This window comes from Lotus japonicus, chromosome 2, assembly GCF_012489685.1.
Source record: "Lotus japonicus ecotype B-129 chromosome 2, LjGifu_v1.2".
Lineage (NCBI taxonomy): Eukaryota > Viridiplantae > Streptophyta > Magnoliopsida > Fabales > Fabaceae > Lotus > Lotus japonicus.
This window is the reverse complement of record NC_080042.1, coordinates 46,957,672-46,971,089: the sequence shown is the minus strand read 5'-3', so window position 1 is coordinate 46,971,089 and position 13,418 is coordinate 46,957,672. Positions and strand designations below refer to the sequence as shown.

General features: G+C 35.5%; 1 protein-coding gene across 1 annotated transcript; it reads left to right on the top strand.

Moving 5' to 3' along the window:
• Positions 1 to 681: 681 nt before the first annotated feature.
• LOC130738138 (ethylene-responsive transcription factor ABR1-like) lies at positions 682 to 3,334 on the top strand. Its single transcript, XM_057590051.1, has 2 exons — positions 682 to 1,405; positions 2,362 to 3,334. Exons 1-2 carry the CDS (start codon positions 907 to 909, stop codon positions 3,129 to 3,131), a joined length of 1,269 nt encoding a protein of 422 aa, XP_057446034.1. The 5' UTR covers positions 682 to 906; the 3' UTR covers positions 3,132 to 3,334.
• The last annotated feature ends 10,084 nt before the right edge of the window (positions 3,335 to 13,418 follow it).

Here is a 13,418-nt window from a genome sequence, read left to right as displayed (position 1 = left end):
TTTTAGGCCTACATGCAAATTGCATTCAAATACTGCAGCATCAATTTGCACCTCCTCTTAGTGATTTCCAGCCTAATCCATATATAGCAATCACCAACTTGTGTAACTTGTGGTTCATTTCCATTTGTTTATATCCCACACAAGACCCATTAAAGTTAATTATGGGCTACTCAACAATGATCATTGGAGCCCAAAATTATTAACCCACTCAAAATTGCAACATGTCGGTAAAAGAAAACAAACATATATGAGCATAACATTACACATGTACAATATAATTATATTAAACAAAAATAAAATAAAATTGACTGCTTATGCTTATAGAATTCAATTCAAACATGGTCTCCAATTCTGTATCTATCTTTAAAAGGGTCACCGACAAAGTACAGTAATCGCCAAAAGACTGCATCTAGGTGTTAATTCAATCGTGCACCTTTTTTTTTTCTTTTTTGTCGAAACCTGTTCAAGTGTGAACATAGTAGCATAATTCTAACAAGCGGCAAAACCATGTTTGGTCACCTTTTTCTTATGTTATTAATACAAAATCTAAAATGTTTTTTCTTTTGTACTTTTTGGAAAATTCAAAAAAGAATTTGTGCACTCTGAAATATTAAAATAGCCCCACCAAAAACAAAAAATGTAAGAAAAGGTGGTGTGTATGCATGGTGGGTATGCATTGTATCACCAAAAGCAGTATATAGAGAATAGTACTATTTTAATTGGGGCTTATAGTTTTGCTCCTCGTGTTTGATTTCTCTTAGCTTACACACCTTATTAGTTATTATATATTATGTAGTTTCATTCTATATAACATCTCAAAGGGTCTCTGAAATAAGGGAAATTAATTGAGAGTTTGATCTAATAGTAATTTTTTGATACAGATAAAACACAACATAAATATTTTACATGTCCTTGTTAACCGTGGCACTGGCGCATCAAAAGGGTTCAAGTGAGTTGCTCAGCTTCACGGCACAGCATGGCGGCGGTGGTGATAGTGAAGGTAGAACCTCTGGCGGCTCCGTTGAATCTCAGTCGCTAGGATTGAATCAAGCGGTGGTGAGGCGGCAAGGTGAGGCAACAATGCAAGGTTCAATGGTTTCAGGGTACAACAGAACAAGAGAACAGACAGAAATGATTTCAGCTCTGACACAAGTGGCTTCAGGGTCTGGTAATGAGTTGTTCCAGGGAAGTGGTTTTCCTATGATGTCAGGTTTTGGACAAGTGTCTTCTTCTGGTTTGTCCTCTGGTTCTGTTTCTGGTTCTTGGGTTGGCAACAAAAGAGGGCGTGAAGAAGAAGAAGAAAGCAGTGTTTCTCATCAGTATATGCAGCAACAAACCATTCCTAGACTCTTCAGAACTACTGTTGGTAACTTCATGGTACCTTCTCCAGTTGAATCATCTTCAGGTGCAACTCCATCCTCTTCCATATTTCACTTTATCAAAACATTAAACACTTTCTTGAGATAATTTATTTTTGTTGAGAAGTTTCACATTAATTGGTGATATGATCACATAAGTTTATATGGCGTTGAGCTAACTTTTAAGTTGTAGTTAGGCCTAATTATCTGATTTTAAAGATAATTATCACATACAATTTCATCCTTTTGATCAAATTTTTATAAAGAAACAAATTAATGATTCATAGTCCATAAAATCTTTTTCATTACATCAATTGAACTTTTCTAACTAATTTATTTTCATTGTTATTAAACATACCAACTTGTTAAACAGAAAATGCATGTACTAATAAATGTATCTTTAGAAACTCTTTGAAAACTAGATCATGTCAAATATTAGCAACTTCTTACAATTTTTTTGTGTTTATCCATCATGATTTTAGCTTCATTATCACAATCAAAGTATGAACTCTAACATTCACTACTTACCCTTGTATTCATCAAATTTCCTTTTCCTACTACACCGCCTTTCATTTATCACCACAACCGCTTGGAAAATATGATTTCTATCTCATATTTGCATGCACCCAATTTTTTAAAATTATTTATCACAACATTTTTTGTTTTCCAAGCAATAGCATGTCATGACAAAGACAAATGAAACAAATTAAGATTCAATAAACAGACCATAACAATATAGTTCTTAGAATACCTTAGAAGAATAGGACCTGTGTTTTGTCTTTGCTAATAACATCAAATCAAACATATCATTCATATCATCATTATCATTATCGTATTTTGAGTATTTTTGTATTCTACCTTAATGAGCACTCCTTATAAAAGTTCTCCTCTTTATCCTTAAAGACCAAACCTTATCAATTTGACTGATATTACATTTCCTTAAGCTTTTTATTGTTTTCTCATAATTTATTGTATAATTTTCTTTGCTTTTCCCTTTAACTAGTGACAGAAGAATCTCCTTCTACCACTACCGCCGTATCCGCTGCTGCGCCATCGTACGAAGACACCGGCGAGAGGAGAAGAAAGTACAGGGGAGTGAGGCAGAGGCCATGGGGAAAATGGGCAGCAGAAATCCGCGATCCACACAAAGCAGCAAGAGTCTGGCTCGGAACATTCGACACAGCAGAAGCTGCAGCAAGAGCATATGATGAAGCTGCATTGAGGTTCAGGGGAAACAGAGCAAAACTCAACTTCCCAGAAAATGTTAGAGCAGTACCACCACGACCACCGCCGCCACAACAACAATTTCAAGCTTTTCCGGCCACCCGGCTCGCCATTCCTGACCCTCTACCACCACCGCAGCTGCAGAATCCGCCGCCATTTCAGGGACAGCCTGAATTGATGAGAGACTATTTGGAATATTCTCAGCTTCTGCAGAATTATGGTGAATTTCAACTTCAGCAACAGCAACAGCAACAAGAATCTTCTAGTTTGCTTCAACAGCTATACTATGACACACAATTGGTTACACTTCAATCACCATCTTTTTCTTCTTCTGTATCATCATCATCAACAACAACAACAACACAGTTTTCACCATCTACTCAGCTTTCCCCTGCTTCATTTCCCCTGTTTTCTAGTCAACAACTGGGAATTTCCCGGCCGCCGGGAAACCTCCCTGGTGGCGGAAGAGGCGGCAGCAGCAGCGGTGGAAGACAGTTTACTCCGTCAACGTGGTCAGATACCAGTGGCCATCGACCACCTTATGGTTGATTCACTGCTTCAGTTTCCCACATATATTTCCTTTTTTTTTTCATACACTCTTTCTAGAAGAAGGAAAAAGACAAAAGACATGATATTTGTTTAAATGATGTTTTATTCTTTGTTCAACTAATTGTATCACGTTAATTAAAAATAGTAGTACATGTGAAGTTAAAAATGGTGAATACATGCATTCCTTAATTGATAAGAAATAATCTTCATTGATTTGAGATAGGAAATGAGATATCATTTATGAGGGTGAGAATATCATTTGTTAGTTGTTCTTAAATTTCTTGTACACCTTGTTTTTAACTTGACTATTGTTTTGTTACTATATGGTTTTGTAAAGAAGATTATTTGGTGACAAAAAGTGAAGGTGTGATTGTAGAATTTTCAGGGTAAAGACAAAGCAGTATTCTAGGTTTTAGGGTTAGTTTATTCGCTAATATTCCAAAATGGATTTGATGTTTACATTCTCGCATTACCCGTGGAAAGATGTAGAAACCCATAACTTTTCCTAAAACTGTCTGCTATCTGCTCTACAGCCACAGATTTATTTCAAATCTTTCTACACTTTTGTGTGTTTTAATAATATTTTGGGGTGAACTTAGTGATGTCATGATTCTTTATCTTTTGGATTATTTGGATGAGATCATTTATTCTAATCTTACCGATTAAGAAAAATAAATGTATTATATTAGTGACTAACTTGTCTTACCATTAATTAGCTTTTCTTAAACAGAGTAATATTTTCTTAATAAAATAAAATTAAAGATAAGCAACAAACTAAACATGAAAAGTAGAACAACGTCGGTTTGACGCAGGACCAAATTCAACTTTGATGAAGACAATGATCAATTCTGGAGACCAAAATGAATGTGCAAATCCAAAGAAGCAAGCCTGCCAATACACATATTAGGTCATGCGGGACACGAAGAGAATCTACACGCACAAACAAGTAAAAATATTAGCAATCTCTACTAGCAGAGTTCCAAATACGATATAAAAGGGGGAGAATCCAACACCTAGATAGCATCAAGTGAGCGGCTCTCAGATATAACGTGTCGAAAAACCAACTCCGAGCTAAGAGTAGGCCATGTTCTGGTAACCACTAACTCAGTCAAGAACACACATGACTCAATGGAGAAACCCGAAAAACCACCCAGCCAAGAAGCAGGAGCTGAAGGTATGAAAAACACTATAAAGGAGAGATTTGAATAGGGTTTTGCAATAAAAACGTTTCCTTTAAGATTTCATGTAAATCTCTCGGTATCTAAAGGTGCAAAGGATAAAGAGAGAATGACACAGTGATTTTATCCTGATTCACTTGAACAAATCCTCAAGCTACCTCCAGTCCACCCGTTAAGGTGATTTCTTCCTTCGTTGAATGAAGGTAATTCACTAATCAAAGGTTGTTACAACTGCACTAGCACAACTTGCTACGTGACTAACACATCTAAGAACTAGCAACCACTAAGACACACAAGTCTTAGTCTTCTCAAGGATCCTGACCTAATCGGTCCCTTAAGGAATTACGAACAGTATGATCAAAATTTGGGTTTACAAAGGGTGCTTCTAAAACAAGCAAGGTGTAAACAGATTTAGAACAATGAAGAAATATATTGCTAAGGTATTCGCTTGAGTGTGAGTTGATTGCAATAATTTCTTAGTCATTTCTTCCTTTCTTCAGCCTTTATATACTCCAAGCCTTGAGTGATTTTTTCGTTGTGAAATTCTATCAGTTGGAGGGTAGTTCTGGAAATTCCAGATCGTACAATGGCTGATCCTCGTTAGGTGGCGGTCAGGATAGTGCACTGCTCTTGTACTATTTGATAGTGACTCTTGCCTTTTGCATTTGACTTCTGATCTTGAGAGGCGCTTCATATTGGAACTTGTGAAGCTTCTAATCAGAGTCACGAGGTTACTTGGATCTTCAGAGAAGTCTTCAGCATCTGGACCGTTCACTTCAGAACTTCTGGTCTTCAGGGTTAAAGCACTTGGTCTTTAGAACCAGCTTTCTTTGGGTCTTCAGAATCTTCAAGTCTTCAGAGTCTTTGACCGTTCACTCAGAACTTCTGGTCTTCAGAGTCTTCAGCCCTTGATCTTCAGAACCCAATATCAGAGCTTCATCTTTAGAATTTGAAGGAATATTCTACCGTTCATCAGAACATAGTGAGTGCAGAAGCGGATTATTGGTCAATCTTTGGTCTTTGACTGCTGATGAATTCCACTTTCAATCAGAATCAGAACCTGTTTGTCAAACACATAAAAGACAAACGTTGAAGTACCAAAGTTGTTGATACACAAATATATACTTATTATTATCAAAACCTAGAGATGTAGAACATAACAAAATCTTGGTCTTACAGAAGCATTACGAACAAGACCGCCAAAACCAATTAGTTGTTTGCGTGTATCAAAATTGTCATCAATGGTAAGCTTAAGTGCATAACCACTAGGGTAAGACCAAAGGAGTTTGCTAGAGTGGAAAAAATAGAGATTGGAGGAGACTCAGAAACTCATCACACTCATATCAGAAAAATTAACACAAGAAAGAGGAGTTTGAATTGCGCTCAGTTAAAACTTGAGTTTTTCAAACGATTATAAGTTTATGAAAATATTTTCGCAATCGTTTGGTGCAGTGGATACAAAAAGTAAGGGAGTAAACAATAAGCACACAACAATATATCATGCTTCACCCACAAACGATGATGCTACGTCCAGACCTTGGTTTAACCAAAATTTTCACTAACAAGTATCAAGGACTTCTCCTACATCAAGTATTAGACAAGACTTCTCCCAACAAATATTCGACAGGACTCCTCCCAACAAGTATTCTACAGGACATCTCATAACAAGTATTAGACAGGACTTCTCCCAGGTCAAGTATTGGTTAGGACTTCTCCTAAGATCTTTTTCAAGACCATTTGCTCTACAGGGTTCTCTTCTCACAAGAGGGATAGCAGAAATTACAAAGCTCGAGAACTACAAAGTGTTTGAGGATTTGACTCTGGGGTATACTTTGTGTTCTTGATCTAGAGAGAGTAGGATATGAAGATTTGACTCTTAGAAATATCTCTCTTTGAAGCATACTATGTCTAAAGATTTTGACGCTTTAGCTTTTCTTTTGATATTACTTCTTTCTTACTTTAGGAATATTTTCGACTTAGATGAAAGTTATAGCTCAGTTTTTATTTCCTATCTATTTTATCATATCAGGTTTATTATTTATCTTTTCTTTCTTATCTAACTCTATAATTTTAATTTATTAACATTTTTGTTTTTAACTGGAGATTAAGTTCATAAAGTGGATCAATCAAATCATGGATTCTCAGTTTGAGAAGGGAAAGGAATTTATGCAAAGCAAAATTATCAACTTGTCAAAAGATATTTTGGAATGCCAATTAGTCTATAAGCTTTTAAAGTGCAGTTTTGAACTGATCAAACTTGAACCTACTTTTCACTTTTCAGTGTAGATTACCCGTTTGAATTAAAAATATTATTGATATATATAGAAAGACTGAGGAGTTTTTTTTTTTGGGTACATAAAGACTGAGGAGTTGACGAAGTAATGCTAAATTATTTTGCATTTGAAACGAGATTTAAGTAGGTGGCTAATATTTTCGATAAAAACAGTTTTAGGTGGGTTTCAGCTCCAGCATCATCATGATGAGTTGACATGTTGCTTATAAAAATACTTGTAAATTATTCATTAACACAACTCTTATATTAATAATAAAAATTGAATACTTAATCTTCTAAAAAGAAGTGATATGTTCTTTCTTTTTGAAAACAGAAGTGATATGTTCTTACTAACCGTGATAACACACGACAGCAGTAGTAGGCAGCTTATATCATAATTGACACAATCTGGAGTATGGAACTATAACTTTGGTAACGATTTAAAACGTGGTAATATAATTTTTTTAAAAGACATCACAAGTTATTCTGTACTCACAAGTCACAATCATGAATATTAGGTCAAAAATTGTTTATCATAAATGTTTATGACAATTTCAAATGAAAACCTTTCCTAATGTTTCAATTCAAAGGATTTGATGACATAACTATTGATGACATAATTAACCGGGTTTTATTATAAATTCTAAAAAAAGTTGCAGCTGTTGCTGTTAGACCACCAAACTTATTTCCTCCGTATGAGTACTTTTTTTCTTTTTTATATGTAGTTTTTTCGTGTTGTTTAGATAACCCCAAGAGCTTCGACATTGGCAAATTATCATTTAGATAGATCATTTCAATGCAAGTGACATATACCTTTAATTCCATTAAATTAAAGGAATAATTAGGCAAAAAAAACATGTAAAATAGTTGGTAAATAATTTTATTCTACCAATTACTATTTTGGATTTTAGTCAGCCGGTGGACGTACAAATAGTGCACATACACTATTTATGTGATTATTGGATGTCACAAGAAGTCAAGAATTATAGTTGCTAAGTTCCAAAATGTCCAAAATGATTGTTGTTTAAGGTATGCACACAGTTTAAAAATTTATTAATTGATATAAAATTTTCTTTTTTTCGTTCCATCGGAAAATTGATATAAAATTTTCTTAGACACCCTTATTTAAAGTTGAATTTTATTAAAGAGAAAATGATAGTTATTCATTAAGTGATTGGTGGGAATTGTGATTGGTAAGAATTGGAGGTGGTAGGTGGGAGATATAGTAATATCAAAGAAGGATATAGAAGAAAGTAGATGTAATTAATAAATAGTGTTGAATTTCTTAAACAACAACCATTTTGGAAAATATATGAAAAGCTAAAACAAAAACAATTTTGGAAAGGAGTGAGTAATATTTACTAAATGTAAAGAATAAAAGTTGAAATATTAAAATAATAAAAAAATTATATCCAATAATCACAATATTTTAATACTAACAACTAAAGGTTGGGGGGAAGGAATAAAGGGCTCGGGGTTCAAACTCTGGTGAAAAAACTAACGTACTAATATTATTAACCACTAGCATTTGTTTGCATATGAAAAAAAAAACACAATATTTTAACTTGTAATTAATTTTATTTGGAATATGCATGAATGCTCATGCAAGAATTAATTATGTTGTTTTTTTATTATCATATATCAAGCCCCCACAATTTTCTATTTAAAGTAACCAAGCTGGGCCTAGTTCATAGTTGGGAATAAGATTTCTCACCCCATCATTTAGAATTGCCACCCTAGCCTTTTTTAAAAAATGTCGGGACTACCCTCCGGGACTTAAACCTCTATATCAGTCCAATTGTTGATGTTTTGGACTAGTCCGAGAGTTATAAGTTCGGAAGCTTTAATTACAGTTAAAATAACATGACTTTAGTCCAATTGCAGCAAAAATAACATGACTGATTGATAATAAAATTTGTCACCCCCTTTTTAAGACGTCCGAAAGTTGTTGTACTAGATTAATATGAAACTTCAAGATTCAGATCTCTCAAACCAGATACTGTAACAAAAACAGAAACATGAAAATGCAGTGACAATAATATGGGACAAACAGACATGGTTACAATACCCTTTTGGTCGCGATTCTTGGTCGCTTTTGGGTACCTCAATGTCGCTTCTGAGTCGCACGTCTTGAGAGTTCCGAGTGTTGATGTTTTGTTCTGTTCTAAAAGTGAATATGAATTCTGTTCTAATATTAACAGAGTCCGAAAGTTGAAGTTCTGGATGAGTCTGAATGTTCAACCTCCGGAGTAAAACACGGAGGGACAATTTTGATTTTTCCCCACTTTTAAATGGGGTGGCAATTCTAAATTAGGGGGTGGGAAATCTAATTCCCTTCATAGTTTGACCCCACCCGTCTTTGAATTACATCCAATGAAAACCTTGTTTTTGGACCAGAAAAAAATATACCTTGTTTAATTCTAGTTCTAGATGTGCATTTAAAATAGGAAAACAAACTTGACCAAAAAATAAACAAGTCAAACAAAGACAATGGTGCGAAAAATTCATAAAAGATAGTAATAATTTCTTTAAATGAAAACATTGACTGCAGAAAAATACTCCATGGATTAGGTACAAAAACATCTCCTTTATGATTTTTCAAACCTTTTTTTCTTGGAGCAAATGACTCTTCAAACATGACATTAGATATATTTATATATGTCATAATAATAGTGACGATAAAATATATATAATGAATTTCATATATCTATTACAAAAAAAAAATGTCATATATCATTATATCAATATCCAATCTTTTCATCACTGTCCCGGTTTTAGTGACTTGAATTAATTTATATTTTTGTCCAAAACTCTGCAATTCTCTCGCAATATGCAAAAAGTATAGGGTGTGTTTGGTTGAAAGAGAAAGTGAGAGGAAAGAAAAGAGGAAGGAAAGAAAGATAAAAAAAGAAAGGGAAATGAAAGTGAGATGATTTGTTAGGTTGTTTGGTTGGATAGAAAAGTGAAAGAAAATAAAAGATCATATTTATGAAATGACATAAATATCCAATTCTATAAATAAAAGTAGTAATTAAAACTAATTTTAAAAATTTCATAAAAATTTATTATTCTAATATATTTTTTTATATATACATTACGTATTTCATGAAAAAATTATTAAAGTATGTATTTTATATTTTTATAGAATATACGTTTTCAAAAGTGGGAGAATTTTTTAACTCTTACACACATGCACGTGAATGAGTTAAAGGAGGGGCGTTATTGCCATTTTCTTTTATAAAGCAATATACTTGTGTTTTCCGTCTAGTTTAGGGAGGAAAGCTTTTCTCAGTGGGGCCCACAAAAACTTTTCTTTCCTTCCCCTTTCTTTTCCTCAAACCAAACACAGCAATAAAGTCTGATCGTGTTAAATCTAATTGTATAAGGCATGTTTGATAAAAATTTACTATTATATAATATTTAGTCATACATTATAATTATAATTATTGTAATATTTAAGTTAATGCGTTCATATATTTAGTAAAGGCTTATAATGGAGGTAGAGTGATGTTGTAGCGGGTGGTGGCCAATGGAAGGTGAGGGTTGTGGCGATAGTAGTGGTAGCGACACTGGTGGTAGTGGAAGTAGTGGCGATGAAGGTGTGCAGGGTGGTGGGCCAAATGAGGTTATAATGATGGTGGCGGTGGCAGTAGAAATAGTAGTGTTGGTGGTGGTGATTGAAGTGTTGTAGCTGGCGGCAATGACTGTAGTGGCTATGGTGGTGTGGAATATTGTGGTGGTAGCGACAATGACGGTGGTGGTGATAGTAGATATGGTGATTATGGCGGTAGTGATGGTGGTTGTGGTAGTGAACTAAATATTTTCAAGTAGCTTATACGTTACAGTTTTATCAGACTTCATTTCATGCTAGATCAAATAATCTATCTATTAAATGTACAAGAATGATTGATAGATAAGTCAATACTATACAAAGTTAGCAACAGGGACATATCCAAAACTTTACTTTTGTGGAAAAAATATTACATGTTATTTCAATTTTTAACGTACACATCACTTTTGTGTTCAAATAGGGTCAAAGATAAAAAAAGAAAACAAAAATGCTAAAATAAGGAAGACCTCGTGAATGAAACTTATTATTATCATGCTGACGAGATCAATTTATACAATAAAATGCAAACAAAATTATACTCCCTCCGTTCCAATTTGTTTGTTGTTTTAGCTTTTGCTAGAAATTTTAAAATGATTGTTGTTTTATATATTTAATGCATTTTTCCCATTTTCTTCCCTCTATACCGTTGTTGAATAATTAATTTAAAGTTTCTCAATAAACCAACCTACCACCTAAATTAACTATCCCCACTATCTCTATTAATTACTCTCCCTATTTACGAAAATGTAAGCCATTATTCTGGTCAAGTTTCTCTTTTGTAGTAGTAACTCAAATTTTGAATTCACATTCTCTCTCTTATATTTTCAATGGAAAAAATGTGAAATTAGTAGTGTGAGTGTGGAAAATGAGGAAGAAATAATTGACATAAATGAAAATAAATAGGGGTATTTTTGTGAAAATATTAATTTAATGATTAGCTCTTAAACTGTGTGCAAATGCTAAAACAACAAACAAATTGGAACGGAGGGAGTAGCTTATTGGTTTTCCAGCTAACTAATCAGCTCACATGTAATCACGTCTCGCTCAAACAACATAGCATGTTAGTTTCCTGGAAAATCACATTCCTAATGTCCATCTACTAATTGTCTTTTTTTTTTTTACCTATTTACTAATAGTTTAATATACTTTCTATTATTTTTTCTCTATTACTAACATCTTTTGCATGTTTCTTGAAGTTGTGTCCACGTGGAAAACACGTGAACCGATCCACAACGCAGGTTATAACAACCGGAAATCAGCATCATTTTTTTTAGAGTAACATAAATCCATTAAATCAAGCCGGCATAGAAGCCAAAGCGTCAACAGTAACAAAAGCATCCAGGCCGGGGGGACCTTCCTCTATCCAAACCAAAAAAGAGGATACCCCCCGGGCTAAGAAGTCAGCGGCACGATTGCCGGAACGACGAATAAATAAAACATCAAGGTTTGCAAAAGATAAAGCTAAAGTACGACAATCCGAAATAATTAAATCAAGATAAGATGAGCCTCTGGAGCGACGTCGCCACCACTGATAGAGCTGTAACGAATCTGTCTCAAAACAAACAGTGAAGAAACCAAGGTCAAATGCAAGCTGCATCGCCCACCGTAAGCAAAGAGCCTCCGCAAGGCCGGCGGATTGCATCATAACCGGAGCAAATGTTGCTGCCGCCAATAAAGCACCTTCCTCGTCCCTCGCCACCATACCGAAACCAACCAAGGCTCGCCGGACAGAAGCATCCAAGTTTATTTTGATCCAGCCCGCAGCTGGACGTTTCCATAATACAGTTTCAGACCTTGGACTATGTTGCACGCTTGCTGGTCGAGGTAAAGCTTCCAAGGATACCACTCGAGCAAGAATACAATCAATGGAAAGCTCTTGTTGTTGAAAAAGCAATGCATTCCTAGCCTCCCATATTACATAAACTAACGTAATGAATTTTCCAACCACCTCATCACTCACGCCATCCCATAGCTGAGCCACAACCTCATGAAAATATGAATTTTCCATCCCCCCAAGTCCCTTGACAGTGAACCATACACGCATAATAGCTGAGCATGTAATTAAAACATGTACCTCTGTCTCATCTTCTAAACCGCACCATGGACATGACGGGTCAACGTCCATTCCCCGCCGCTTAAGCGCTGATCTCACCAAGAGGTAACCCGCACAAGCTCTCCACACCACCTCCATACAGCGAGGTAGAGAAGGAGCTTTCCACACCGTCTTCCAAACTAGACTTGACACCGCTGCAGCTGAAGATATCGACGGTAACAAGTCCCTGTTCTCCATCCGAATAAACTCATAACCAGACTTAGAGGAGTACCAGCCATCACTCGTTCCAGGCCAAAAATGGCGATCATCACAGCTCTGAAGAGGCAAAGGGACAACAAGGATCATCGTTGCAGAGGCTGGGTTGAACACCATACCCACCAAGTTCTCGTTCCATCTCCCATTGTCTATCAAGTCCGCCACCTTTACCTGATGCAACTCAGCAAAAAGGTCCTCACGGTAAATCAAAGGAGCACCGTGAGGGAGCCAAGCATCACGTAAGATATCCACCGAAGCTCCATTCCCAAGCCTCCACCTTCCACCCTTCTCGAACAACCAACCAGATTTCAAAATGCTAGACCACGCATAGCTAGGTCTATATCCTTTCTTCGCACCTAAGAGATTGCCACTAGGGAAGTACACTGCCTTGAAAATACGACTAAACAATGAATTTGGGTAATTATATATCCTCCACCAGTTTTTTGCAACAAGGGACAAATTAAAGGATTTAAAATCTCGAAAACCAAGTCCTCCATCATCTTTAGCTCGACATAACTTGTCTCAAGAAGCCCAATGAAGGCTTTTGCGGGAGACATCCCCTTCCCAATAAAACTTACTAATCATGCCCTCAATCTGATCACAAAGTCCATCCGGCAAGACAAAACAAGATATTACATAAGCCGGAATGGTTTGCACCACTGCTTTCACAAGGATCTCCCTACCTGCTCTAGACAAAGTCCTCTCTTTCCACCCTTTAAGCTTCTTCAAACTCTTTCCTTAACAAAATTAAATATCTGGGTTTTCGACTTTCCAATGATAGTCGGTAAGCCTAGGTATTTATCAAAGCTTTCTACGACCTTTACTCCTAACAGCTGTCTCAGCTCATGAAAAGAATTTTGTTGCACATTTCGGCTAACTGAAAGCATTGATTTATCAAGGTTAATAGCTTGTCCTGAAG

Bases quoted from the DNA above. Each gene is read 5' to 3' on its own strand.
- LOC130738138 (XM_057590051.1), top strand. From the start codon at position 907: ATGTCCTTGTTAACCGTGGCACTGGCGCATCAAAAGGGTTCAAGTGAG. The intron at 1,406-2,361 runs GTGCAACTCCAT...CCCTTTAACTAG, and splicing joins TCCAGTTGAATCATCTTCAG to TGACAGAAGAATCTCCTTCT.